The sequence below is a fragment of the Leucopleurus acutus genome (genome assembly GCF_964270905.1).
Source record: "Leucopleurus acutus genome assembly, chromosome: 14".
NCBI classification, from domain to species: domain Eukaryota; kingdom Metazoa; phylum Chordata; class Mammalia; order Artiodactyla; family Delphinidae; genus Leucopleurus; species Leucopleurus acutus.
Window position 1 is genome coordinate 32,088,136 of NC_139156.1, and position 27,252 is coordinate 32,115,387.

The 27,252-nt window shown below is 46.7% G+C and overlaps 1 protein-coding gene across 15 annotated transcripts in view; it reads left to right on the forward strand.

The window, feature by feature from the left end:
- SORBS1 (sorbin and SH3 domain containing 1) overlaps positions 1–27,252 on the forward strand; it is a 239,490-nt gene that overhangs the window by 209,561 nt on the left and 2,677 nt on the right. For 14 of the 15 annotated variants that reach the window (XM_082854122.1, XM_082854125.1, XM_082854126.1 and 11 more), the window contains 6 exons: positions 2,967–3,013; positions 6,710–6,824; positions 6,964–7,089; positions 8,585–8,779; positions 22,892–22,950; positions 25,880–25,992. In XM_082854122.1, coding sequence (XP_082710248.1) covers positions 2,967–3,013; positions 6,710–6,824; positions 6,964–7,089; positions 8,585–8,779; positions 22,892–22,950; positions 25,880–25,992 — 655 coding nt within the window. Of the gene's footprint in view, positions 1–2,966; positions 3,014–6,709; positions 6,825–6,963; positions 7,090–8,584; positions 8,780–10,380; positions 11,155–22,111; positions 22,172–22,759; positions 22,951–25,879; positions 25,993–27,252 lie in introns of all 15 variants that reach the window. The other variant, XM_082854120.1, reaches the window with a different exon arrangement.

Sequence of the window (27,252 nt, forward strand, 5' to 3'; positions counted from 1 at the left end):
TAAAGAAATAGAAGGTGACTGTAACAATGAGAGAAAAGGGGGAACCAGACTAGAAGAAGGAAAGCTGGGGAGGGGAAAGAGACTCTAAGGTGATAGAGGAAAATAAAATGTAATAAGGGGAGGCAGAAATTAGCAGGAGTTACTCAGATGCAAGTGAAGGACAACCGCCAGCCCTCAGCATTCCAGCTCCTGAATACCACCCTGTCCTGAAGGCTCTAGTGATGGGTTATCCTCATTCCCAGGGCTACCTGGTTGTGAGTGACGGAGAAGATGGGAACATGCAAAGGCACCCTAGGGCTGCCTAAGCCACGTGTAGATAATACATGCAAATGAAATGCAACCAGGGCACAATAACCATGGACAGAGGCAGGCAAACTCTGCCTAACCTGCCTTGCCTCCCTTCTAGAGCAGAGGTTCTCAAACTTAAGTGTGTCACAATCCCCTAGACGCTTGTTAAAATACAGGTTGCTGGGCCTCATCCACCAAGTTTCTGATTCTGGGGTGGAGCCTGAGAATTTGCATTTCTGAGCAGTTCAGGGACCACATTTTGAGAATCACTGCCCTAGATGTCGACTGACAGACATGGGACAATAAAGACCAATGAGTCCCAGGTATACCAGGCTATGTGGATGTACTTCTGTACCATTCAGTAGAATTTGGATGACCACTAATTTGCCCAGAACCCTGTGAGGGGATAGAAACAAGACTCAGACTGTGCCCTTGGGAAGCTGGCAGTCTAGTGGAAGAGGCACCCTCGGAACAGTTACCTCTGTTGTAATAAGTAACACAATGCCTTGGGAACCAGAGGAGGAAAAGATCGATTCAGCCTCAGGAGGATGGAGGAAGATAAAGAAGGAGATGATGCTTTGTATAGGCAATATGACTCATATAATATGTCTTAAGAGTTCAGTGGAATCAGTGTTTCTCAATCTTGAATAATGTATGGATTCCCTTTGGTGAAAAAAAATTTTCACCAACCCGATTGGGTTGACCTAAGCCAATTTACAAATTAAATAGTAAACTGTACACGTATACAATTTTTATTTAATAATTATAAATTTAATTGAGAACTGATTAATATTCATGTCCCTATCTTTTGAGTGACAGAGGCACCACTGGCTATTCATCAAATGGTTGGATTTTATTAATTTAATTGATGGTTGATATAATTTTGCCTGAACTCAGTTGCCACTCAGAGTGTGAATATCGTGCTGTTTTGGTATAAATTTTTTTAAAGTTCATACAGCTTTACAGCTGGCTGTCAACCAGCCCCCCTGCCCCCCACTTTTTTAAATTGGAATCACTGAAATTTTTGTGCTTAAAACGTTGGTCATTTGGCTTTCTCTTGTGAACTTGTCGTTTATCATTAACTCCACATTTGTTCTTATTTGCTTACAACTGTTGAATTATGCTCTTTGGTCACAGGCAGGCATTGAAATCTGTGACATTGATTATAAGGTCGTCATTCAGTTGACTTCTAATATGTATGGTAGATAGATGGAAACATCACATGAAAATGCAAAATTAAAAAAAATTCCTGTGGAGAATCCATGGCCTTAAAGAAGATCCCTGTAAGACCCCAGCTTGAGGAACCTGGAAATATGGGGCATTTCACTGAGGGATCAGGATCTAAAACTAAGCTTCATGAAGCTTCTGAAAACCATTTTTTTCCTCACAGAGTCTCCCATTTTTCCCCTCTGCTTTGTCCATGCCTTCTAATATTGAAGAGGAAGTATGTAATTTAATTTTCATCACATTGTTTCCCTATACCAGAAAGTTATAGCAGTTGAAGAGGTTGGAGCTGCTCATGGCTGGGGCAGCATTATACTGGCAGCTGTAAACTGCTTGCTCTCATGATTTCTCCCCTCTATCTTTCTTCTTTTTAAAAAAATTCCCCACTTTTAATGGTGGGGAAGAAAGATGTACAAATAAACATGGTAAGTAAAAGGTAACCTTTTGCTCTCTTTGTTGGAATTGGAGATGAGGAAATTCCAGACAGAGAAAGGGTGTCTAGACAAGGTGCAGCAAGTAGATTTGCCTGACTGGGACAGGAAAAGTGTCATAGGAGATAAAGGCGGTTAGGTATGAGTGGGGAGAAATGACCCAAAGGCCTTAACCCACCTCAGGAATTGAGAGTTGATCTGAGGCACAGTTGAGAGACTGGGCCAACTTCAAAGCAAGGAAGAGATGTGATGGAGGTATTTGAGGAATGTTATTTGTGCTCCTGAGCGACAGTAGATTAGAGTGAAGAGAACTGAAGTCAAAGGAAGCTCTGTGCCTGTGGGAAGTAGAGGTCAGACCTGAGTGGGGTTGTGGAAGGGACGGAGGGAGGGTTGGCGTGACTTAATGACAGGCTCGATGAGAAAGTGGAGATGGGGGCTGTGGATGACTTCCAGTCTTGGGGGGTCTAGGAGGAGAGGGCTACCTAACAAGAATGGAAGCCTTGAAGGAAGAGCATGAGCTCAGGGCTCGCTTTATCTGGCTTTTTTGGGTGATTTCACAGACCTGGAGAAATATGTGGAGTTGGAGGTGATGTGAGAAGTCACTCAGGGTTCATTTACTTGCAGGTCATAATTTAAGTCAGGTAAAGAGAACATGTTCCCCAAAGACTAAGACAGTTAGATAAGGAATGTCTCAGGACTTCTAGCTGGGTTTTGTTTGTTTGTTTGTTTTTTAAATAGTGGTGTCAGCCTCGGGGACCAGCATTTCAACTTTAGGACTTTTCTAACCATCTCTTCCCCACATCTGCCCCTCCGTAGGGCGATCCTCACGCGTGGCATAGCTGATTGAACGTCCATGTAGTGCTCTGCTAAGGTCAGACAAGTAGATTTCTGCCCAGATTTCGACACCAGAGTAAACTGGTTAGGGTGGATTTTTCTGCTTTGCTTTCCGGAAACTTGTAAACGTGTGTCCTTTTCATTATGCATAAATTGTGATTTTAACTTGTCACTGTTTCCTGTGTTTAGATGAGACCTGCCAGAGCCAAGTTTGACTTTAAAGCTCAGACGCTAAAGTAAGTGCCACCAGTCATATTCATTTATTTTAACTGCTTTGAAGCACAGACGTGCACTCATAGAGAAGAGTGGGAGAAAATAACAACAATAAGAAACAGGGGTTTTTAGATTGTACTATGTGCAAGCACCATTCAAAGTACTTTACGTATGTTAACTCATTCATCCCTCATTGGAACCCTGTGGGGTTGGCGCTATTGTTATTTCCCTTGTAGTAATGGGGAAACCAAGGTTCTGCAAGGTTAAGGAACTTGCCCAAGCTGGTCAGTGATGGAGTTGGGATTCAAATCCAGGTAGCCTGGTGCCAGAGCCTGGGCTCTCACCTCTGTGCTGCTCTGCTACCTCCTATGTGGGGACTCAGTTTGCTTCATTAAGTGGTGGCTTGATCTGACTTTCTCTACGGAAGGAACCAGAACCAGTCTCTAGGAAGATAACTTTGCCAGTTTTGCTGCAACATCCCGAGAGATTAAAGGCTTATGTGAACCCACAGGAGACCAGCATTTCTCTTAAGTATGTTCCTCAGAGTGCTGGCTCTGTAAATATTTCTCAAATAGTGTTCCATCATAGAAATGAGTCTGGGAACCACTGCGTCCTATGTCTGTACCTCCTGCCCCTCCTTGAAGAGAGACTTTGCTATTGACATATTAACGGCTCTCTAGAAGTTTCTCAATAAAGAAACCTAATTAGCTGATTTAGCCAATGTTACCTAAGTTTAGACGACCAGAAAACCTTTCCATTTTCCGTAGAATGAAATGTGAGAAATGACTGGGTTCCTAGAGGAACCTGCTCACTTCATATCTGATCATGGATTAAAACGGGTTGTGAGTTTTCATTGGCAGCAGCGAACAGCAGCCATCCTGCTGTCCTGGTGACGAAAGGGGAAGGAAAGCCCTCCATCCTTGGACGCTGGAAAATGCTGTATGGAGGCTGCTCGGCTGTGGCTCCGATCTCCTCCAACACAGAATGAGTGACTAGCCTCCTGTTTCCAGAAGCTGGGCACACATCTGGCGCATTTGGCTTTGCTTGTAATTACTCCAGTGCTTTAGCTTGTCACCTCATGAGAGGTGGTGGCATAATGTGCTGGGTTGATTATGGGCTCTAGAGTCAGGAAGTCCTGGGTTTGAATCCCGACTGTGCCACTTACTGCCTCTGATCATGGGCAAACCACCAACCTCTCCACCTCAAATTTCCTCATCTGTAAAATGGGCATAAAAATGCCTCTCTTAAAAAAAAAAGGCCTCTCTTGCAGGGCAGCCAAGGTAATACTTGTAAGATATGTTGCATAGTGTAGCAAAAGTGTCTCCCTCCTTTTTTTAAACCAGAGACCTCTGGTTATAAAATATATATATATATATATATATATATATGTGTGTATATATAGTTATGTAAATTAATTTTTTAGTTTAATCAAGAAGTACCTTTTCCTCTTTTTTCTTTGAATTGAGAAAGTTCCATGTAATCATTGAACGGTATTGTGATATTACATTTAGCTAGATTTCATTTAAAAATCCTCACAGATAGAACAGGTGAGAAGGCTAAGATAGACAGAACTCATCACCATTTACCAACGTTGCTCATGCTGGGACAGGGCTCCTTCCTCCTGACCCAGTGCTGTCATTGTACCACGTTGCCTCCCAAGAAAAGTTAATAATACTTTTTAAAGAGAAAACAAAAGATCCACAGACTTGAATATTTTAAAACATCTCCAGTCACTGGGTTCTGTTTTCCTCCATAGTATGTTACTCAAAGAAGTGTTCTGTGGGAGCACTTGTTTCAACCAAGTTAAACAGGTTTCTGTCCCACAGGACTTTCTCCAAGCTTCCACTGTGCTAATGTACATGGTGACACTCCAGAAAAGATCTAAAGTACATCATATTATTTCCCAAACCTTGTTATTACCAGACCTTGCCATGTGCCTAAGAGACCTGCGAGTCACTTAGGGTGGCAGAGCTTGGAGCCTGCAGATCTCCAGCAGGGGTGGATATTGTGAGGGTTCTGCTCATCTGGGTGCCCATAGTTGGGAGTAAATGGAGGGGAGAATTCAGAACTCCCCCAGGGAGGGCTATGGCAAGAATTTGGCCAAAGACCTTCTTTCTTCCAGAGACAAATGCCCCGGATCCCCTTCACAGGCTTCTTTAGGGTTAGAATCCTGCCTACCAGTGCAAGACCCACACAGGCTGCCTTGTTCTCTCATCATCCAGCACAGTGCTGACTTTGTGTGAGGTTTTCCAGATGTGCCCCTTTGTTTAGCCAGCATCCCTCACGTACCGTGGGACTTCCCGGCACACTGCAAAGCAGGCACACCCCGTCCAAATTGCAGTCAGAGTCCTGTCTTTCCATGCTGTTGGTTTGAGGCAAATGGAAAAGATCTAGTCATTTTTTCTTTTTTTTTGGCTGCGTTGGGTCTTTGTTGCTGCGCACGGGCTTTCTCTAGTTGCGGCGAGCGGGGGCTACTCTTCGTTGCGGTGCGCGGGCTTCTCCTTGCAGTGGCTTCTCTTGTGGAGCACGGGCTCTAGGCGTGCAGGCTTCAGTAGCTGTGGCACTCGGGCTCAGTAGTTGTGGCTTGCAGGTTCTAGAGCGCAGGCTCAGTAGTTATGACGCACGGGCTTAGGTGCTCCATGGCATGTGGGATCTTCCTGGACCAGGGCTCGAACCTGTGTCCTCTGCATTGGCAGGCAGATTCTTAACCACTGCGCCACCAGGGAAGCCCAATTTTTTTTTTTTTTAATGCAAGAAAATTTCAAGGTACAGTTTTTGTATTGCTTAAAATTTATCTTTCTCTCTCAGTTTTTAAAATGGAGTCCTGGTTAGCGGTTAACATATTATTGAGGCAAACAAAGGGATGTATATGGAAAAGTTGAAAAGGGGCAGGAAGACCATTTGAAGGAAAATCCACTTTTCTTTCCAAGATCCCTTTTCCATGTTGAAAAGAAAGTGAATTAACATTTACTGAGTGTTAACTATGTAACAGGCACCGTGCTAGGTGTTTTATTTGTAGTCTGTTGCTGAATTCTCCACCAACTCTGAGTTAGCTGCTGTTTTCAGATAAAGAAAGTGTCTCAGAGAGATTAAATATCTTGCCCAAGGTACCAGAGCTGGTAAATGGTATAACTGGGTTTTGAACCCAGATCTGCCTAATATCAGAGCGTTTCTACTGCATGATGATGGATGGATGGATGAATGGGTAATGAAATGAGTGGTGGATGGATGGCTAAACGGATAGAATGATAAAAGGATATCCGTATGTCACAAACAATTTGAGGGTAATTTAAATGTCATGGGTAATGAAGGCATGCATTTCTAGGGCATAGAAGAGGGTAGTGAAAGTATCTAGAAGGAAACATTTTTCATTAATGAACAGCAGCTAAGACTGCTGGGTGCATCACTGTGTGTTGCATAAATATTCTAAGCATAAGACAGCATTGACAAAAAATACATTGGGGAAACCACAACAAACTAATAAGGTGTCTGGGCACTTGTCAGTTTGAAAGTTAACCTTCATCCCACAAGACTGGAAAAATGCCGAATGTGCTGCAGTTTCCTGAATAGTGGAGTTGTCGCATCCACATATGGAGCCGCCTCTTCTGTCACTTGTCCCCTTGGACCTCACTCGAAGTCTCCTTTTGCTAAAACAAGGAGCATCTTAATCTTACACACATTGGGACATCTGATAAGATGCTGTGACCCTCTGTCCACAGGGAGCTTCCTCTTCAGAAGGGAGACGTCGTGTACATTTATAAGCAGATCGATCAGAACTGGTATGAAGGAGAGCACCACGGCCGGGTGGGAATCTTCCCCCGCACCTACATTGAGGTACTCTGGCTCTTTCTCTTTCTAAGGAAAAGCCTGGTCGTGCCCAAAGCACAATTCATTTAACTTGTGTTTTGTTTCCTCCATTCATTTCACTTTCTTCTCTTTTCCATTCTCCTTCGCCTCTTTTTTCCTTTCTCAGCTTCTTCCTCCTGCTGAGAAGGCTCAGCCCAAAAAGCTGGCACCAGTGCAGGTTCTGGAATACGGCGAAGCTATCGCCAAGTTTAACTTTAATGGTGATACACAAGTAGAGATGTCCTTCAGAAAGGTAAGCTGCCCTCTCATCCCACGCCAGGGGGCCCCGCTGGGTGGCGCTGTCATCGTGGGGATGGGGCACTGCAGCGGTGGCCACTGTGGTGAGGCTGCCGTGCCCCCAAGCTCCGTGCCCCATCAAGGATTGCACAGAGGGCAGTTGCAGGGTTTCTGCCATGAAGTATTAAAAAAACAAACCCTGCATTGAGTTCACTAATGAACGGTCCATGAATTCTCACAGACCTACCTCTTTTGTAAACCGTATTCAGTGTTTATCGAGCACCTAGTAATGTGAGAAGTGCTGTGTTGGTAACTAACTAGGTGGTACAACATTAATGTGGAGAAAAGGAAGTCCAGGAGAAGTTTGAGAAACTTTGAAGCCAAGAGTCATAGGTTATCAGCTGTGTGGCTTTGGGGGAGTTAAATAATTGTTCAGAGCTGCGATTTTTCATATGTAAAATGAAGATAAATGGCCCCCTTCCAGAGCGGCTGTGAGAAGATTTAATGAAACAGCCTCAGTGAAGCCCCCGGTGTGACACGTGGCATCTAGTTGGGGCTCACTGAGCAGGAGATGACAGTGTTATCATTGCCTTCAAGGCGCTCATGCTTATTTTGAACACAGTTAAGCTGTGCAGAGACACTGTCCTTCCCACGAATTCAGACGCTGTCTTTACATGCCAAAATTCTCAACTGGCTGAAGGTATTAAAGTTACTAATTTTACTGAGGATTGAGGGAAGTGAGCTTATGCCTGGAAAAAAATGAGCCAGCTTATAGAAGAAAGAAACACTGGAAGCAGCCTAATTGCCCTACGTCAGGAGACCAATAATTAAACCATTATATGTATGTACAATAGAACATCCTGCAGTGGGCCATTAAGCTGTGCACCGCCAGGAAAAATGTAGAATTCTATTTCTTGATAAAGAAGGAGGTTCACTATATGTTATTGAGTATAAAAAAGCAAGTTGGAAAGGGGAATAGAGTGCGTATTCAGTTTTCATAAGAAAAAAGTATGTGCAAGTCTAATTCACATGGAATTATCTACACCAAAATATTAACAGTGGTTACCCCCAAGTGATAATATTATGGTAATGATTATTTTCTGCCTCAGGTTTATGTTTTAATTTTTCTGTAATAATGCAGGAAAAAATAAAATTACATAAAAAAAGAAAAAGAACCCCAAAAACCTTTACCTTAGAGAAGAAGATTGGATATCTGTCTGTTTTGCCTTAGATGAGTCAAAAATACTATGTTTGCCTGTTAGCTTGAGAGAATGAGTCTGACCTTCTCCTTTACCAAAGTATGTAAAGACCAAGCTTAACAGCCTCCAGGTATCTCTACTGCTGTTAACATCTCCGTCCCAGTGATAACTAATTCCATCCAGGTCTAGCAAAGAAGGTTTTTCTGAACAAAGAATGTAATAAATAATGCAGGAGAGCACGAGGTACAGGCAGGGGCCTCAGACGTGCCAAGGCTGCTAGGACAAGGACCCTTGCCTTTCTGTGTCTTGCAGGGCGAGAGGATCACGCTGCTTCGACAGGTGGACGAGAACTGGTACGAAGGGAGGATCCCAGGGACGTCCCGGCAAGGCATCTTCCCCATCACCTATGTGGACGTGATCAAACGGCCGTTGGTGAAAAACCCCGTGGATTACATCGACCTGCCTTTCTCCTCCTCCCCAAGTCGTAGTGCCACTGCAAGCCCTCAGGTACCTAAGCTTCTCGCCACTGGTTTTCACACTCAGCACGACAAACCTCAGTGCTAATAGCACACAGCCCCCCCTGGGGTGGTTCTGCAACACTGTGATTAAGAACCACCTGCAGCAGTGCAGGGTTTGTTCTCATGTGTACAGATGGCATTTTTCAAGACCTTGGTGGGAGAAATACTATCTTGGGGAAAAGGAAGTGCTTAAGGTGATTGCTCTGGGGATAAGATGATTAGGGAGAGAGAAATAAGCGCCATTATCAGTTGGTCCAAAACTCTGTTCTGGGAGCATCCCTTCCTGGGTGAAGCTGGTTGTCTGGATACCACCACTGTCCCATACATACCATGGCCAGTATGGTTCTCTTAGTCATCTTACTGGTCAGGCCTGTAGAAGACAAAGATTGAAAGAGAGAATTTCATGGGCTCATCCTCAGACATACAGACTGGATTCAGAGTGTTCTTTGCAATCAAGAACCGGGTTGGAAAAGGAACTTGACAGTGTCTCTGTCTATACTGGGCTGAAAAGAAGTAGATTTATAGGCATAATAAGATCTTTGCTTGCCTGAACATTAATTGTGAACAAACTTGTTTTAAAATATAAATTATTCCAAACCCATCCCCACTTTCCCAAAGCCAAGAAAAAAATCAGACCTTGGGTTCAGGAGAGGCACAGTGGGGTGACTGCTTGTGAAATAGACTGACCATAAGTGGTAAGTTACAGGGAGTATGGCCAGAGAAATGAGAGCAGGACCTGGGGACACTTGGATGGTGCCTCTTTTCTCTCATCTTCTAATCATTTCCTCCTCTCCCACCTGCCACTGCTGACCCCAGGAGATGGTTCTTGGCAGGAAGCATGAGATGGGCTGACCCAGGGCTTCCTGCACAGCGAGATCCAGATCCTATGATCTCTCGAGGAGAGGGTGTGAGCCAGGCGCAGGGCGTTCTGCTTCGTCATAGCATGGGGAACTCAACTAGATTTTTTGCTTGACTGTAGCCAAGCACAACTGTAAAACAAGATGACTACGATACTCATACTCCTCTCTGGAAGGCTCTCTGCTGAGCCCCCCCTAGAGAGAATAAAAGCCCAAGAAGGGTCAGAGCAGTGGCAGGCCTTGTTAAACTTTTTTTTATTGAAGTCTAGTTGACATACAATGTTATATTAGTGTCAGGTGTACAGCACAGTGGTCCAACCAGGACACCTTTTTCTCCTCATGGCTCTGGGTCAAGGCTGCATTGGCAGAGGCAGTTGGGTGGGGTAAGGTGGGGAGCTTCCAGTGTGTCCCTTTACAAGTCTGATTCCACAGACCAGCCGGCACCGTCTGTTCCTGTCCTGATGGGACCCTTTCTCCCATCTCCATACCGCGTGCTTCTCCATCCTCCCCCCGCCTGCACACACCCGCGCATCCACACGCATGCACCCACATCCCAGTTTCTCTCCCAACCTAACCAGATGATTTCCTTTTTGGACACCAGAGTGTCCTGCTCTTCCTCTCCATTTCACTCCTCTCCATATAGCCCTTGTGATTATTTTCCCCTTTTCTTCTCTGTGCTGACACTTGTGCCTTTTGCTTCTTTTGTTTTCCTCTCTCTCCTTTTCTTTTGAAGTTTCCCGGTCACAGCAAGCTCATCACGCCAGCCCCCTCATCTCTGCCCCACGCCCACCGAGCCCTGTCCCCTGAGATGCACGCTGTCACCTCTGAGTGGATCTCGCTGACCGTAGGAGTCCCGAGCAGGCGGCCTCTGGCCCTGACCCCACCCTTGCCTCCTCTGCCAGAGGCTTCTGTCTATAGCCCTGAACCCCTGGCCTTGTGGGCGAGGCCCAGCTCCTCCCTTACCCTCAGCCTCCCCCGTTCGGGCTGGTCGGCCTGGGCCACCCCACGCTCAGCAGTCTCCCCGCTGGCCCTGCCTCCCCCGCACAAAGCCTGCTCCCTGGCGCCCGGTTCCCAGACCTCCCTCCACGCCAGCGGAGATGGTGGTACCCACGTGCCACCTCCAGGGGTCCTCAAGGATAGCTTCTCCCAGCTGAGGCTTGGGCGTTCGGACAGGGTCATCTCGGAGCTTAGTGACGCCTTTAGCAGCCAGGGTGAGCGGCAGCCGTGGCGAGAAGGAAGTGGAGCACGTGAGAGGAAAGCAGACAGGGAGGCAGGTGAGAGATGCCCGGGTGGACCCGCCATCTCTAAGAAGAGCTGCCTGAGACCGTCAGACGTGGTCAGGTGTCTGAGCACCGAACAGAGACCCACAGAGCTCCACACCCCAGAGGAGAGCCGGCCCCGCCAGCCCCGGGGTAGCCCTTTCCCGGGAAGGGAGGCTGAGCCCTCAGAGCTGCAGAGAGGTGGCGAGCCGGCCGAGAGGAAGGCCGCTCGGACTGCCGCGAGCGAGGTAGGCCTGCAGCATGCCCGTGTGTGCCCGGGTGTCCTGGCCAGCAGGGTGGGCTCGCCCCTGGCCGCGTGGACGCCCGTGAGAGCTGTTTGCTTTCTTGGGAACAAAAATATGACCCAGGAGGGAATGGAGGGGTCGTCCATTAATTAAGGTGTCAGGGCTGGGACAGTGGAGGCAGAGGACAGTCTGTATTCTGGCCTCTCAAGGTGATTCAGAAGCGACCCCCACGTTGGGTACCTCCTGGGCTGGTGCAAAAGCCCACGAGAAGGCAGGCCTTCCTCCGGCCCCGTCGTGCTGGGGCTGATCCTCGGTCTGCCCCAACACGGCCGAGAACACCAGGCTTCGGTGGGGCTCCGTGTGATTCGGTTTTGTGTGCGACACGCTTCGTTTCCGTAACCCACGGTGCTCTGCCTGCCAGCGCTCAGCCGTGTCAGGTCTTCGTCCTGTCTCGTGTTTGTGTGGGAGCTGACTTGTTCACTGAAGAGCAAATGCGTTTTGGTTCTGGGGGGAGTGGCCCCGTGCTGGGCTCCTTGAAAGGCAGGCCAGGTGTTTAGGTGACTGTCCCATTTTCTCTCCGGGTCCGCTATCAGGATTTGGGGGTTTGGACCAGGGCGGCCCTAGGGTGTTTTGAGGGCTGAAAATCTGGGGGCAGGGGGAGATGAACTTAGCAGTTAGATCACGGTTCTAATTTTGGCTGCGTTGTTTACTACCCCAGAAGGCAGATTTGGGCAGCTTCTCTAAAGCAGCCAGGTTTGAATGCCTGCTCGCGTCTCCTGTCCAGTGACTTGGGAGTGAGTTACTTCCCCTCTCTGAGCTTCAGTTTCCTCATCCATAAAATGGAGATTGACACCTACCTCAGAGTCTGGTTGAGAGGATTCCACGAAGTGATGCATGTGAAGTGCTAAGCACAGGGGCTGGGAACGGAACATGTCAGCACTTTACAAATGGAAGCTATCCGCTTTGGGTGATGGAGAGCTGCTTCTGGAACTGAGAACATTCTAGAATGTTTTTCGAACCAGATAGAATTCTTGAAGATGTCTCCAAATCATTTATTATCTACTGTGCACAATGTCCATGATAGACGATGCTTGATCCTCAGACCTGCAATCCCAGTTTCCCTTTAAAGTGTCATTTACTCAACAAATAGTTGATTGAAGGCCTGTAGACACCAGCCTCTGGGCAGGATACAGGGGTTATCTCATCTCTGCCCTTGAGGAGCCTTATGTTTCAGTGAGTCTGACGGACACAGCAGTAGAGGTGTGCTTGGAGGCCGCAGGAGCCCAGCGGCCTAAAGCACAGGTGAGGCCAGACCTGCAGCCCCAGGCTGTGGCGGGGAGTGGGGCATCATTGCTGCAGGGAAGGACAGTGTGGGATAATGATAAATAACCAGGCTTAGCCTCCCCACTGGTTTTCTCCTTTGCAAAGCAGGAGTGGAACTCTGTCCCTCCCTCGAAGGGCAGTGTAAGGATTAAATGAGGTGGGTGTGGTGCCTGGCATGGGGGAAGGCTCCCTAAAGTGGATTGTGTGGGCCTGAGGAAAGAGAATACCTGGGGAGGGTTTTACCTGGCCCGGGAGCAGGTGCTCCTGGAAGGGGTGTTCTGTGAGGAAAGAAGGGTGTGTCTAGTCAAGGAATGAATAGTTCGCTGGGGGAGAGCGGGTGAAGTGGCTGGTTGAAAAGAAGTGAATGTCTCAACACAGGAACAATTCCGTAAATGTTCTAAGTCAGCGCCTGGGGCCTGGAGGCCTCGTTATGGTCAGCAGTGAGTCATTGCGGCCTGACGCCAGGACCCAGTGTGCACAGGAAGTGCGCATGGCGCTCGCTCGGGTGAGATTAGTGGTACGCGCTTCCTAAGAGGAGAGGAGGGGGCTGGCAACACAGAAAGCCAGGCTTGTTGAAAACTGATTTGCCTTTCTTGGTGGGCTTCCAGACCCCAAGTGCACCGCTTCCTGTCCCTTCCCTTCCTCCTGCTTTCCTAGCACGAGCCCCTTCTCCACGGCACCCGTCTTGCTCCCTGTTGAGAGCTGGGGGTTGTGTGAAAAGGGCTCCTGCCCACACACTCCCTCCCAAGCCCCTTTGCCTTCCCCTCCTGGCACTGGGAGCAGGATGGCAACCCGGGAAATGAGGTCCTGCAAAAGCAGCTTTCTGCCTCTTGAGGGCCTCTTTGGATGACAGAGCTAAAGATGGGAAGGGCTTGAATGACAGGTATTCTCTGGTGACCCAGTCACAAGATGTGATCTCAGGCTGTGTCACTTATTTGAATAAATGCATTCCAGACCAGTCTGCGTTATCAGGAGAACTGCCAGCCACTCCTGTCCTTGCGGTGCGGTGCTAAACCAGTAGTTCAATTCTGTTATCACTGTTGGGAAGCTAGGTTGAGCATCTGACCCATAAGTCGAGGGAATTTAACCTGAGAGCATGAAAAGACATTGGAAAATGTTATGACCATTGCCTCTTCCATTCAAGCATCTAGGATGTTCTAGGCACTGTGCTAAGTGCTGCAAGAGGCACAGAGGAGTGAACATCGTCAGGGGCTCCCCTTTGCTCTCAGGAAAGTCTCTCCTCCTTCATGGGCTTAGGAAGGCCCCATGGGATCTGGCCCCTTAGACAGCAAGCCAGCCTCACCTTCCAAAGCCTCCCTTGCTTTGTATGTCTGGGAAATTCCCACCTGTCCTTCACTTTTCCACTTAGATGTTGCTCCTTCCAGGAAGCCTTTCCTGACAACTTTTCCCTCCCCCTGCAAGACTAGATTAAATGCTGGACTTTGTGCTTTCACAGCTCCCTGCACCTGACCTAAGGGGCACTTGTCAGCTCTATTGTATTCGTCCCTTTGTTTGTCACCATTAGAGCATAAGGGACCAGAACCCCTGAGATATGGAAGGCTTTGAGTGAAAGAAAGAATACAATATGACTGACCCCAACTAAAGGAGTGTATGAGCTCCACTGGGGGAATAAGACATGTTCACAATTGTAACGCAGACAGGGAAGTAGGGTCACAAACAGTTCGCTCTGAGAGTTCCAGATGGGAAGAAATAATAAGCGGCAGGAAGAGGAAGATGGAAAGACTTTAAGAGAAAAGCGGCTTTTGATCTGGGGCTTAAAGAACTGGGAGTTTTATGATAGGTGAACAGCAGGAGGGCGGCATTCAAGGCAAGCAAATAGCCCAGCCAAGCCCCAGGAGTAGGAACGGGAAAGGAGGGAGGGGAGTCGTGAGTTCCTGGTTTCACTGACGCTTCCGCAGGTGGACAGAAGGGGCTGGGAGCCGAGCTTGGAGGGCTGGCTGGTGCCTCATGTGGACACTGGTCAGCACCCTCTCCCAGTGTGTCTGGTCATCTTCCTCAAGTCCTGTGACCCCTGCTAATTGCTCATCAGCATTCCCTAATTGTGTTAGTCCCTGCTTTGCTGCTTTCCTTCTCCTGAGTCACCTGTCCAGCCCAGCCCACTGCCCCCATCTCTGCAGCTGTGAAAGGGTTTGACTTTTCACTCCTTTGTAGACTCCCAAGCTGATGAGACATTGGGTTGGTTGCTCGTGGTGGTCTCTGAACAGCAGAAAGGGGTGAATGAGAGGTAGGGAGTGTTAGGGGAAGCCGGGATCGTTGGGGAGGGTGCTGCACTGCAGGTCAGGATTCCTGGGCTCGAGCTCCCGCTTTGCCATGAGCCTGCTGTGTGTCTTTGGGTGAATCACTTCCTTTCTCTGGCAGCTTCCTCATCCATAAACAAAAGATTCAGACAAAGATAACTTCCTGTTAGCTTTGATATTCTATGATCAGCTAAAAATCCTGTGAATTTCAGTTACAAGGAGAGAGAAGAACAAATACAAAATTTTAAGGAGGGGGTTTATGATAGACCTGTGGACTTGCACAACAGAAAAACAAAAGCTTTCCCTTTTGTTTTTCGAGGGACAACTTAACCAATTGGACAAAGACATATGCACAAACACATCCAAAATGCCCAAGAGTTCAGAATTATCAACCAAGTTCTTGGATCTTGTTGCGTGTAAATTTTGGCCAAGAAGGTTTAGGACAATTGGTCAAGAAAGTGAAGGGGAATATCATCTGGGAGATCTCCACCATTAGCATCATCAAATATTTTCTGAGCTTTCCCCAGGATAGCACTGTTTGCAGACTGGCATCCAGACTTTGTTGTTAAGAGCTCCTACAACTGAGTGAGAGATCCTCACAGAATTTCTGAATTTAAAAGAATCTTTAAGTATCATCTACTCCAGTGACTCATAACTTTTTCTGGATCACAGAACCTTTGAGAACCTGAGGTTAGCTGAGGACTCTAGGCCAGTTGTTTGGGAAAGAGGGTGGCACACATACAATTTTGCATAAAGTTTTAGGAGATTCACACCTGAATCATTCTGAGAGCTCCCTAGGAGTCCACAGACCCCCCCGCCCAGGTTGTGAACCCCCAGTCTATTCTACTTTTACAATGACAGCACTGAGGCCTGAGAAAAGTGACAAAACCTATGTGATGTCAGTTTGGGTCCTAAAGAGGAGAAAGCCAATCAAACGGTAAAATCTGAGGGCATCACGTTTAAATAAAAGTATTCAGGAAAGCTCTGTGTCTTCAAAGCATCTGAGAAGCATAAGAACAAACTACAGCCTTAGAGAAAGGAGAGGAGAGAGGGAAAGATGACAGGAAGATGTGCTTTGGTGAACTCAGAGGGAACATCCCTTACCGCATGGAAACTAGGTTAGTTCCCAGAAAGGTAAGAACAAAGGCATAGGCCCTCTTTGAGCATGGAAATCAGAAGTAGAAGGGAAAGCATGTGATGCAACTTACAAGAACAAAAAGAAAATTAAAAATGTTAAAATACCCACCTAATAAGGGGAAACATTTTCCTTTGACTCACTCAGAAGGGAAACCTCTCAATATATACAGAGGGTGCTCAACAGTGTACAGGATGGAGAGACATTGGCTGCAGTTCTTAGAAAAATGATCAGCAGGTATGCGCTCAACACCTAAGGTGCAGGGAACTAAGACCTGCAGTTGCAGTGTCCACCCCTACAAAGGTGTTAGGAGAAATGGAGGATTGCAGTAGAAACGCTCATGCCAGCTGCAGAGTGCGGGGCGACTTAAGGTGGTCTCTTGATGGGCACCTCCCTCAGCTATTCTGATGTCTTCCCCTCTGGCAGAGCACAGCCCGGCAGATCAGGGTGTGTTGGGAGGGCAGGGAACCTGCAGTCAGAGAGAATGGGGTTCCAATCCTGGCGCTTCAATTCCCAACTCTGACATGTTGGGTCTTAGTTTTGTAAGATGAGGTAAATACTGATTGCCTTATTGAGTTATTATGAGGATGAAATGAGGTTTCCTGGAGATGAATGAACCTAGCACAGAGCCAGTAGCTGGGACTCGATAAATACTTGCTGACAGGGAAAAGAAACAAAAGTAGTTTATTTTATCCTCCTTACTCCATTCCACCTAGGAGAGGAAGATGGGGTTGGGGGACAGAAGAAAGTAGAAGGTGGAAGAATTCTTTTACTTTGGTTATACAAATCCAGAATTTAGAACATTTAGAATTTGCACCCTGTAAATCAGTGCTTCTCGTTATTCTCTCTCACCTCGAGTACAAAGGCATCCTCTTGGAAAGCTTTTGGTTCCTTCATACTTGGATACATATTTGCCATCACTCGTCTGATTGTTTTGGGAAAGAAACATACCCCGCCACAGACTATGAGAAGGCTGAGCGTGTTAAGTTTAGTGCTGTCATCAGATTCACATCACAACAACGCCGATGTGTTGTCTGTGGACCGATCTGCAAGGAGATTGAGTCTAGGCGGTAAGCAGTTGAACTAATTGGTGGTAATTAGTTTTATACGTAAGCTGGGATCTTTTTCTTAATAAATGCAAGAGGAAAACTCAGTGGAGTCAGACTGTTCTGCAGGACCTGCCGGGCAGCTCCTCGCCTCCCACACTGCCAGAGGTGAGCTCTCCAGCCACCCGGAGGCGACAGTCAAAGCCGCCCTCCACCCCATGTCCAGTGGGCAGTGAGTGGAGTGCTGGCCCCCTTAAGCCAGGTCAGCCTTGCCCAGCCCTGGTTCTCAATTCATAGGACGAGCACAGTCTCATTACTACATTAGAACTTTAGAGCCAAAAAAGATGTTTATGTAAATCATGCCAAAGCCTCTTATTTTCCTAAGAACTTGAAATCCAAGGAAGTTAAGCATTTTGCTCAAAAATCAATAAATTACTGGGAGACCCTGTCCTGGAACCCAGTTTCCTCCCTCCCAGTCCAGTGTCCCCTGGGAGGCCAGTGTGGGTCTCCAGAGAGGTGAGGTCTGAGGAGAAGAGATTTGGGGTATGTGATGAGCAGAGGCACGCCATCTCTGAGAGATGCACGCAGGTTGGGAGAGCAGAGACTTGTGCCGCTTCTAGAGGGGCTCGGGGCCACGTGGAGGTGGAGTCCTCTGCGCTGTCCACGTCGCCAGGACTTCCTGATGGCCTCTAGCCTGGGGACATTTTATTTTGGGCTTCAAGGCTTTGGCACACGCCCAGAGCTGGAAGAGAATGCTTAGTAACTCACAGGAGCACCAGGTGTTTTTTGTGGATCCAGAGGGATTAACAGCCCCAGGGATGCAGGGTCAGATTTCTGAGGGACCGCTGTGAACTGAAGGTAGAAAGGCAGCAGGGCCACAGAGCAAGGACACAGGAAGGGCTGCTCACTCGGAAGAATGAAACAAAAGCTCCAGGCCAAGAGGGCCGACTTGTGTTTCTGTGTGCAAATATGGAAGAAAAGCTGTTTCTGGATCAGCAACTATCACCTGCTTACTGTTGATCCGGGCAGTGCAGTGGGGCGGGCGGGGGGTGCTGGTGGCTGTTTTTCTAAACATGTGAAAAACTGGAATGTATTTCCAAGAGTCTGAAGTGTACTTAGCATGAGATAATAGTCCCTTTATCCCCAGCCCTGGCTGAGGTCCTGGTTAGAACTTTGTCCACTTTTAGGCTTAAAGAAGGGTGTACACTAAGACCCGGGACGGGTTGGCAGCATCACTTGCCAGCAGAAATATAACGTGAGTCGCGTACGTAATTTAAAATTTTCTGGTAGTAAAATGGAGTAAGTGAAATTAATTTTAGTTATATTTGATTTAACCAAACATATCTAAAATAGTATCATTTTAATATATAATCAGGATACTTGTTGAGCTATTTTACATTTTATACTAAGTTTGGGAAATAATTTTGTAAAAAATAATTTCGTAAAAAGTGTAAATAATTTTACACTTATGGCACAGTTCATACTGGCCCCATCTCAAGTGTTGAGTAGATACATGTGGCTACTGGCTACCGTATTGGATAGGATAAGTTCAGAGGAAGAGATATATAAAGCTGTATATGGTTAGAAAGTGGGACCAGGGAAAGACAAGACGTACGTCCAGAGGGAAAAAATGTCTGAAAGTAAACAGCCTTCAAAGTGAAGGGCGAGTCCCTGTAATGGATATCAATGGTTTCCACCTCCACCAAAGGTCCACATGCTGTACCCACCTCTACTCCACCCACCCCCACTCCCCCCCAAAAAAAACTGGTTTACGTTTCCGCTGTATGAGATGTTTGGCTTAAATCTAAGGAATGCATTTCAAATAGGGAGAGACTGAATCTTCCCTAACAGGATAAATATTCTTCTTGCTGTCTTCATTTATTCCACAGACGTTAAGTAAGCAACAAGGTGACTCTCAGGGATGAGTTGAGTTTGTACTAGATGTTAAGTTTGTCTAGATATGAAGGTTGCGGTGACGATCATCCTCTGGTTTGCATATGACCTGAGTCCAAGGAGGGTATTAGCTGGGTCAGGATCCCTTTTCAGAACTGCGGCTCCTTGAGTTAATGATTGGATGATATCCATTACTGCACACTGGACCTTTTACACAAAGAAAAAGTATTCAAGAAAAGTTACAGTGCCTGTTTTCAGGAGAGGCAGAAGCTGGGTGTTGCTATCATCCTTACCCCAGCTATCCCATCACGAGCCAAGAGGAGGTGGTGTATGGTGACTAGAACCTGAGAGGTTCAGTACTCAGGGGCTTTGCCACCTTGTGAAAATCTTCAGAATTCCATGAGCCTTAAAATTTCCTTTTCTGCCCTCCCCAAGTCAAAGGGTGAGTATAAAAGTCATGTGAGGTAATGGACCTATATGTGCTTTTTTTTTTTTTAAGATGTTGGAGGTAGGAGTTTATTAATTAATTTAATTATTTTTGCTGTGTTGGATCTTCGTTTCTGTGCGAGGGCTTTCTCTAGTTGTGGCAAGCGGGGGCCACTCTTCATCGCAGTGTGCGGGCCTCTCACTATCGCGGCCTCTCTTGTTGTGGAGCACAGGCTCCAGACATGCAGGCTCACTAGTTGTGGCTCACGGGCCTAGTTGCTCCACGGCCTGTGGGATCCTCCCGGACCAGGGCTCGAACCCGTGTCCGCTGCATTAGCAGGCAGATTCTCAACCCCTGTGCCACCAGGGAAGCCCCCCTATATGTGCTTTGAAAGCGACTTTAAAAAAAAAAAGATGCTTTACAAAAGAAAGGGACAGTGGGACCTCCCTGGTGGTCCAGGGGTTAAGACGCGGAGCTCCCAATGCAGGGGGCATGGGTTTGATCCCTGGTCGGGGAACTAGGATCCTGTATACCACACGGATCAGCAAAAAAAACCACAAAGGGATAGTAAACTATCAGGTGGTTCTTAATGTAGCTGATTCACCAAAACTCTTTTAAATTTAAGTGTGAAATAGTTGCTAGATGATTGATTCCAGTCACTCCTTTAGGATTAACGTTGATTTGAAAGATGCTAGGGGGCTTTGGTAAACTGGAGGTCATGTCAGTATATTGTCTGCATCCTCTCTTTGTGCTGCACTTGACCTGAGGTTGTTAGGCCACCAGCTGGAGTTTGGAAATATTTTCTCTCTTTATGAGAACTTTTATTTTCACGAGGTGAGCCAGACCCACCAGTCTTGGCACACTGTAGACAAAGAATCTCAGTGTTGGGTAACTGAGGTGCTCTGCAGCCTTGCTCCCCAAAAGTTGGTCTGTGGACCAGCAGCATGGGCACCACCAAATGGAAATGAACAGGCTTAGGATGCATCCCAGATGTGTCAGATGAGAATCTGCATTTTAACAGGATCCCAGGTGAATCTGACATACATTAGGGTTTGAGCAGCAGTGCTCTACAATGTCCCATCTAGCAAAAGTCAACACTGCCTCAGCTGGAACAGCTGCTGGGACTGACCACTCACCTCCTCTCGAGGCAGTCCCTTCTGTTGGACAGCTCTCATGTTTAGCAAGTTTTACCTAATATCAAGTCAAAATCTGCCTGTAGGTATCACCCACTCAGTGCTGCCACATAGAAGCCCATAGAGTAGATGCTTGGGAGTGTCATTATTTTCCTTTGTTATGCAGAAGCCTTGATCCAGAGGCTGGATGGGCAGTGAGTAGGGCCACACAAGGTCAGCTCCCAGTCACCTGGCAAAGGCCCGTGGGTCCTGAGACGTCTTCTAAAGAGCAGAACCCTTGCAGTTCTGTCTCTTCTCCCCGAGTCCAAGGGCGCTGGTTTAAGAGGTTGCAGTTTGGAGAACTTGAAAAGGTTTTCCAAAAGGACGAGAGTATAGAAGTGATGGCTGGGATGAAGGCTGGTCCTGCAGGCCACGCTAATGGATGAGAATTTACAGCGGAGACGAACAGGAAGGGATGGTGTGGTGGGGCAGTGTTACCTCTTGTTAGCTGTGTGACATTGGGGAATGCACTAAACCCCTCTGAGCATCCGCTTCCTGGGCTTTAAAAGAAAATGGGATGATAAACCCTGTCCTGCCTGTCTCCAGGGTTTCTGTGGGACTCATTGAAAATAATGTCAGTGAGCACACTTAATAATGAGGGAAATGGTCCGAGGATGAAAGAGAAGGTCCAACGGGACAGTAGGTGAATCCAGGAGGCAGGTCTACCACTAACTTGCTGGGTGACCTCGGGGGAGGCCCTCACCCTCTCTGGGCCTTCCTGTGAAACAAGGGGGTCACACACTGAAGATCTGAGTGCTCTTCTAGAAGGCCCTGGAGTTGCTGTGACTCATCACTATTATTGCACGTTACCTGGAGGGTTTCTCCAAGGATGGCTCTTCAAATATTCATTTAGGGAGACTTCTTAGAGCTTGGATTTGAATCCTCTCTGGGATAGATAATTCCAGACATTCTTCCAGTGAAGGCCTGGCCTGTGCTACAGGATCCTTACTTAAAAGACAGGTCCGCTTGGCCACGATTGCACCTTATTTCCACGTCAGCATGTGGAGCCTAAGCTGGTGAGTGAAGAGTGATAGTTTCATTTCTAGCAGTGTGTCAGGACACACCATCCCGTTTCTGGAAGCAAGCTCTGCCCCCATGAGATATCAGAACTCATCGATCGCATACTTAGCTGGAGAGTATCATGTGCAGGTTTTTCCTGGGGAACAGTCTCACTTGATACGTCACATATTACCAAGGAGTTTTTCAAAAGTGTTGCTCTTTCTATACACACGGGAAAATGGCATACCTGATACTTTTTATGAGCCTGCTCTGCCAGAGGAGGTTCCCAGTCAGAATAAGTGGAACTGGCTTTTGGTACAGCAGCCCTTCCATAGATGCTTGCCAGCTGAGAGCAAGGGGACCAACCTGTGTGGTTACAGAGGGACATAACTGTTCCTTAAGGTAGCCCTTCTGTGTCTCTTCCCTGCCAATCTGGGGTCCCTGTGTTGTTCATTCTCACCTCACTGCAGCCATGTTCCCAACTGCTCATTTCATTGCCTGGAACCTTGCTTCTAACTCTGTACATTGCATTTTCTCCTCTGCACCCACCGTGTTGTCTTGGAAACTCGGTGGCCACAGGCCACGAGTATCCGGTGTCATCGAATGTGATGGTGTGGTATGTGTATTTGCTCACACTTTTATTTTGAATCCTTTCCAATGTTACATCTGCTAAAATGTCTCCCTTATAATTTGCTTGGTGATCACAGCCTTCTCATCATTCATTGAGAGCAGGACCTGATCTCACAGAATCTGAAAAGAGCTATGTGGTAAGATGCCTGTTGAATAAGACTGTAGCTTTTCTAAAGAGAATTCTTACTGATTTGTAGAGTCTAGACTGGAGTAATGCCTGGTTAACTCACAGAGCCATTATTTACAAGAATTATATGGCTATTGTAGTAGAAAGAGATGTTAGGCCACCCTCTCCCCTCAAAAAAAAAAAAAAAAGCAGAGGAATTTTGAGACCATATTTCTACTCTGCCTACATGTGGGATTAAATTAATATATTAGTACATGATTGGGGATACATACTTGCATTTCTATCCTGTAATTATTCCATTTGTAACAGTTACTCACTAATTACAGGCTTTTATGCTGCTGCCTTTTTTTTTTTTAAATATTCATACTAAATCCCAAATTCTTCTGTATCTTACCTGTTTTTTCCATGCTTACACCTGGATTCCTCCTGCACTCCACTACTGGAATATCTATTTTTTTAACCTGGATCTTCAACTCTGTTGTTTCCCTGGACTTATGTGCTTCGTCTGGAATGTTACATCTCTTCCTCTCTTTCTTTTTTTTTTGTCCCCATGTTGACTGTTTTATGGGGGTTTCTGGATATCTCGGGGCCACCACAGGAAGCAGTTTGCAATGAGATCATAAACATTGCCGAAAAATCTGTTCATTACTGCAGCACTGTTTCTCATCCCCTTGACTTTCATCACAAGGTATCCCCTTCTGACAATAAATCATCTCTAATCATTTCTCAGCAACCTCAAGCCCAGCAGCGAAGAGTCACCCCAGACAGGAGTCAAACCTCCCAGGATTTGTAAGTACACTTGGCGAACCTCAGTTCTCGAGTTCTCAGTAGACCGTTGGGCTTAGGAAGTGGGTCACTGACTGACTGTGGGAAGGGCAGCCATTTGGGGGGATGAACCAGTCACTCCAAGCTTCTCTGAGGGTTTCTAGTTAAGGCTGTTTCCCATCAGCCAACGTGAAAATAGGTGGCAGGTAAATAAAGGAGGTCATGGACTCTTGGGGGAGAGAGGTAAAGAATTTACTGCCGTATAGGGCAACTGGGAGCTGCGCTGACTGGTTTCATTCCTAGCGCTGTGATAGTGTAGAGGAAGGAGTGTTAATTCTGACTGGAGAGGAATGAATAGGGTTGATCCATTCATTTAAAAAAAAAAAAAAGTATTGGATATCTATGTTCTAAGCACAAAGGAGTAAACTCCATTCACAGAGGAAGGGGGTTCTGGAATAAGCATTGAAAGACAAATCGGATTTGAGAGCTACAGCAGGGAGGTAAAAGGTCTTCTCAGCTGAGAAAAGCAAATGCGCAAAGGCCCGGAGTAGGTAGTGTGTTTGGAGAACATCGAAAGACCCCTGTGGCCACGGTGTGCAGTTCACGGAGGGAATGGAGACAAAGCTCAAGGAGCAGGTTAGGACCAGACTGTAGAATGCAACTGAAATAAATTTGGATTTTAGTCTGCATTCACTCAGGAGCCACTGAAGGTTTTTAAAATCAGGACCATACTTGGGAGTTCCCTGGTGGGTCCAGTGGTTAGGACTCAGCGCTTTCACTGCTGTGGCCCCCGGCTTCAATCCCTGGTCGGGAAACTAAGATCCTGCAAGCCACGCAGCGTGGCCAGAAGAAAAAAAAAAAAGAGGAACACATGAATTGGATTTCGTTTTAGGTAGATACATCAGTCAACAGAGTGGAGAGTGGATTTCAGAGACGAAGGACAAAGATAGTGGTTTGGAGATATGAATACAGCAAAAAAGTGGTGAGGGCCTGAGCTAGGAAAGAGTGGGCCTCTGGTGCATGGAAGAATATAAGATTATATAAGAATATAAGATTCCCCGAGGAGATTGGGAGAAAGGGAGAAGAGAACTGAGGATAGATCCTTGGGGAACCAACTTTTAAGGCAACAGGGTAGCAGCCAGCAAAGGAGACAGCAGGAGACACAGGCGAGGGTCTAGGAGCACTCACGTGTGTGCCACAGAGCAAGCAGTGTGTGGCCAGTGGTGCCCCTGCTTCAGAGAGGCGAGGAGGGTAGGAAACGAGAAATGTCCTCCAGGTGGCACCTGGAGAAATCGTTGGTGACCTCTGCAACGACAGCGCTGCTGCAGGCAGACCCTGTGTTACAGAGGGCTGATGAGTCTGTGCGATGGTGAGTGGGCGGAGTGGGCGACAGGGAGGCTGTAGGTTCAGGGAGTAGCAGAGACGGGGGAGTTGTTCTTAGGATGCAGAGGCTTAAGCACATCTATACTTGAGAAGGAGTTAACAGAATCGAAAGATGTAAGAGAGAAGACGTTAAGTCGAGGAAATAGCCCAGGGAAGGGAGTTTAGCCTGGCCAGGAACAGGGACCCTTCCTTACACATGGCAGTAGGGGCAGGAGGGGAGGAAAATTAAAGCTCTGCTCAGAGGTGGGGGAAGGACTCTATGGAACCGTGTCCAAACAGTATGAAGCCCCTCCAAAATTAGAGCCAGTCGGGGACCCAAGCAGCAAGGTTGCAGGACTGCTTCCAGCCGGTCTCCGCTGTCTGGGGTGAGACAGTGAGGCAGATAACAGGAGTAATCTCCCAGAGCTGAGACTGGCAAAGCAGCCACAGCGGCAGTAAAGGGCCTAAGGCATCATAACGAGTCCAGGTTGGGTAAGAGACAGCAGGCAAATACAGAAACATCAAAATGTATTCATTTACCAACTGGAAATCCATCTGCAACTCTTAATTCCTCATTAGAGACCTTCCTTCTGGCGGGCAGATCCATTTACCAGAGTTTCACTACATTTGAATAAATATGTAAAATTAAATTGCCCCTTTGGTTTTAGCAGAGAGCAGAACCTCTTGTTTCTAGGAACTGACTCCACTTGTTTCTAGTCTCTCTTGCCCACATGCTGGAATTCACTGACATCCACTGAAAATGGTAGATGATGGGCTGGTTTGCAAAGTTTTACCTGCTACTGTTGTGTTTCAAAGTAGCAAGTAAACAGAACTGTGAACTGGTGCATAGTAGGTGCTTCTTAAATATCTATCAAAAGAGTAAATGAAAGCAAGCCTTTATTTGTTGCCAAAACAGGTATCAGATTTCACAAGTAGTCCAGCTTTTTCCAGAGCCTGTTGTCAGAACAGACCAAATTGCCTTAAGGCCAACTAACAAGCAAATAAAAATCTTAACCCCAAACATCACTGGGATAGAAATGCTTTCAAGAGTTTCAGAAAAGTGGCATCCCCGTTTAAAAGCAATTAATGAAATGTGTGTTGGCACGTAAAGAAACTCAAGGTACTTTTGCTAAACAGTGAGGCAATTGAGATGTACTTTTAAAAATTATATATATACATGACAATTGCCTCATGTTCTCCAATGTATGTGACCAGAATATAATGTCTGTCTCTGGACCTAAGTAACTTCTGATTATCCTTGATAATCGACATGTATTACCCTATGTTAAGAAAAGGACTCAATTAACTTTAAAGGGGGAGCATCTAGACAAAATGCTTGGCTGTGGTAACCAAATGAAACTGAATAAAGGACTGATCAGGACTTGCTTCTCAGAAGTTCCCCATCCCTGTGAATCTTAATTTGCTTATCACATGGATCTCCCCAAATTATTAGAGAAATAGCCAATAAAATACTTTTATCCCCACTGATGAGTAGGAAACACTACCCAAATGTTGATTCAGCTGAAATGGGTTTTTAAAACTCATTATTTAATTCCATCAGTGTTTGAGTCAATGTTTATTTCTCTCACAGATTTAGCTACCAAGCATTGTATAGCTATATACCACAGAATGATGATGAATTGGAACTCCGAGATGGAGATATTGTTGATGTCATGGAAAAGTGTGACGACGGATGGTTTGTTGGTAAGTGACATCATACTTTTCTTACCAGTTGTGTATTGAAGGAAGAACTAGGCGTGATGAGTCACGAAGAGAGCACTGTTCTCTACACACAGAGAAGGGCCTTCTCAGTTCCTATACCACCATTAGGAACGATGAGCCACCCAGTTTATGTTTGCTCTCAGGGCAGTGTGGATGATGCTAGCATTGAACCTGACAACCAAAAATGCCAACACCTACTGCATGGAAGGGCAGTTGCCAGCTTCATCCATTGAGTTCTGTTTGTCTGTCTTTTTTTTTTTTTTTTTTTGTCTGTGCCATGTAGCTTGCAGGATCTTAGTTCCCTGACCAGGGATGGAACCAAGGTCCCAGCAGTGAAAGCGCTGAGTCCTAACCACTGGACCGCCAGGGAATTCCCTCTGTATTTCTATTGCGCATCTGTCCGTCCTACATTCGGAAATTTTAATTTTTAAAACGCCTGTGAACACCACAAGAACACTTGAGCCTAGATTTCTGCCATGAAGCTCAAGCATATGTGTAGACATTCCAAAGACCTCATTTACTCCAGGCTTCTAATAACTTTCCTCAAAGCAACCTGCTTAATTAAAGGAGTCACTTTCATAGGATGGGGGAGAGAAAGATCAGAATTTGAGATTCTGTAACAAAACAGATGCTTGGTATACTTTCTTACTGAAGTTCTCTCAACAAACAGCCTGTAAGACAAGAATTATCCTCTTTCCACAGATTCAACAACTGAGGCCCAAAGAGGTTAAGTAACTAGCCCCAAGGTCACACCCAGGGAGCAAATGGCAGGGCCAGTATATGAACTTAGGCTCGTCTCTCCCTGAGCCTCTGTTCTTTCTGCTCAGGCACAAATATAATGCTGGGAACCACTGACACTCTACCCCTCAAACAACTGGCTTTACCTTTATCTTCTTTCCAAAGACCACCTCTTTCCTATCTCCCTAGAAAAGCTTTGCTAAATCAAAATAATGTCAGGACTGGGGCCGTGAGAACAAGGCCTCAGCACAAATGGGAAGACAAAGATCTGCCTTGGCCTCACCAGCCTCCTAGAAAACTACCCCATCCTCCTCCCAGGGCCCGCAGAAGTTTTGTGGTCCTCACCACGTTGAGGTTCTATTCAGAAGGAAACCAGGTCTGAAAGTCAGCAACATTCTAGTGCAGTGCAAGTCCAATAGAAACATAATGCAAGGAATTCCCTGGCAGTCCAGTGGTCAGGACTCTGTGCTTTCACTGCTGAGGGCCCGGGTTCAATCCCTGGTC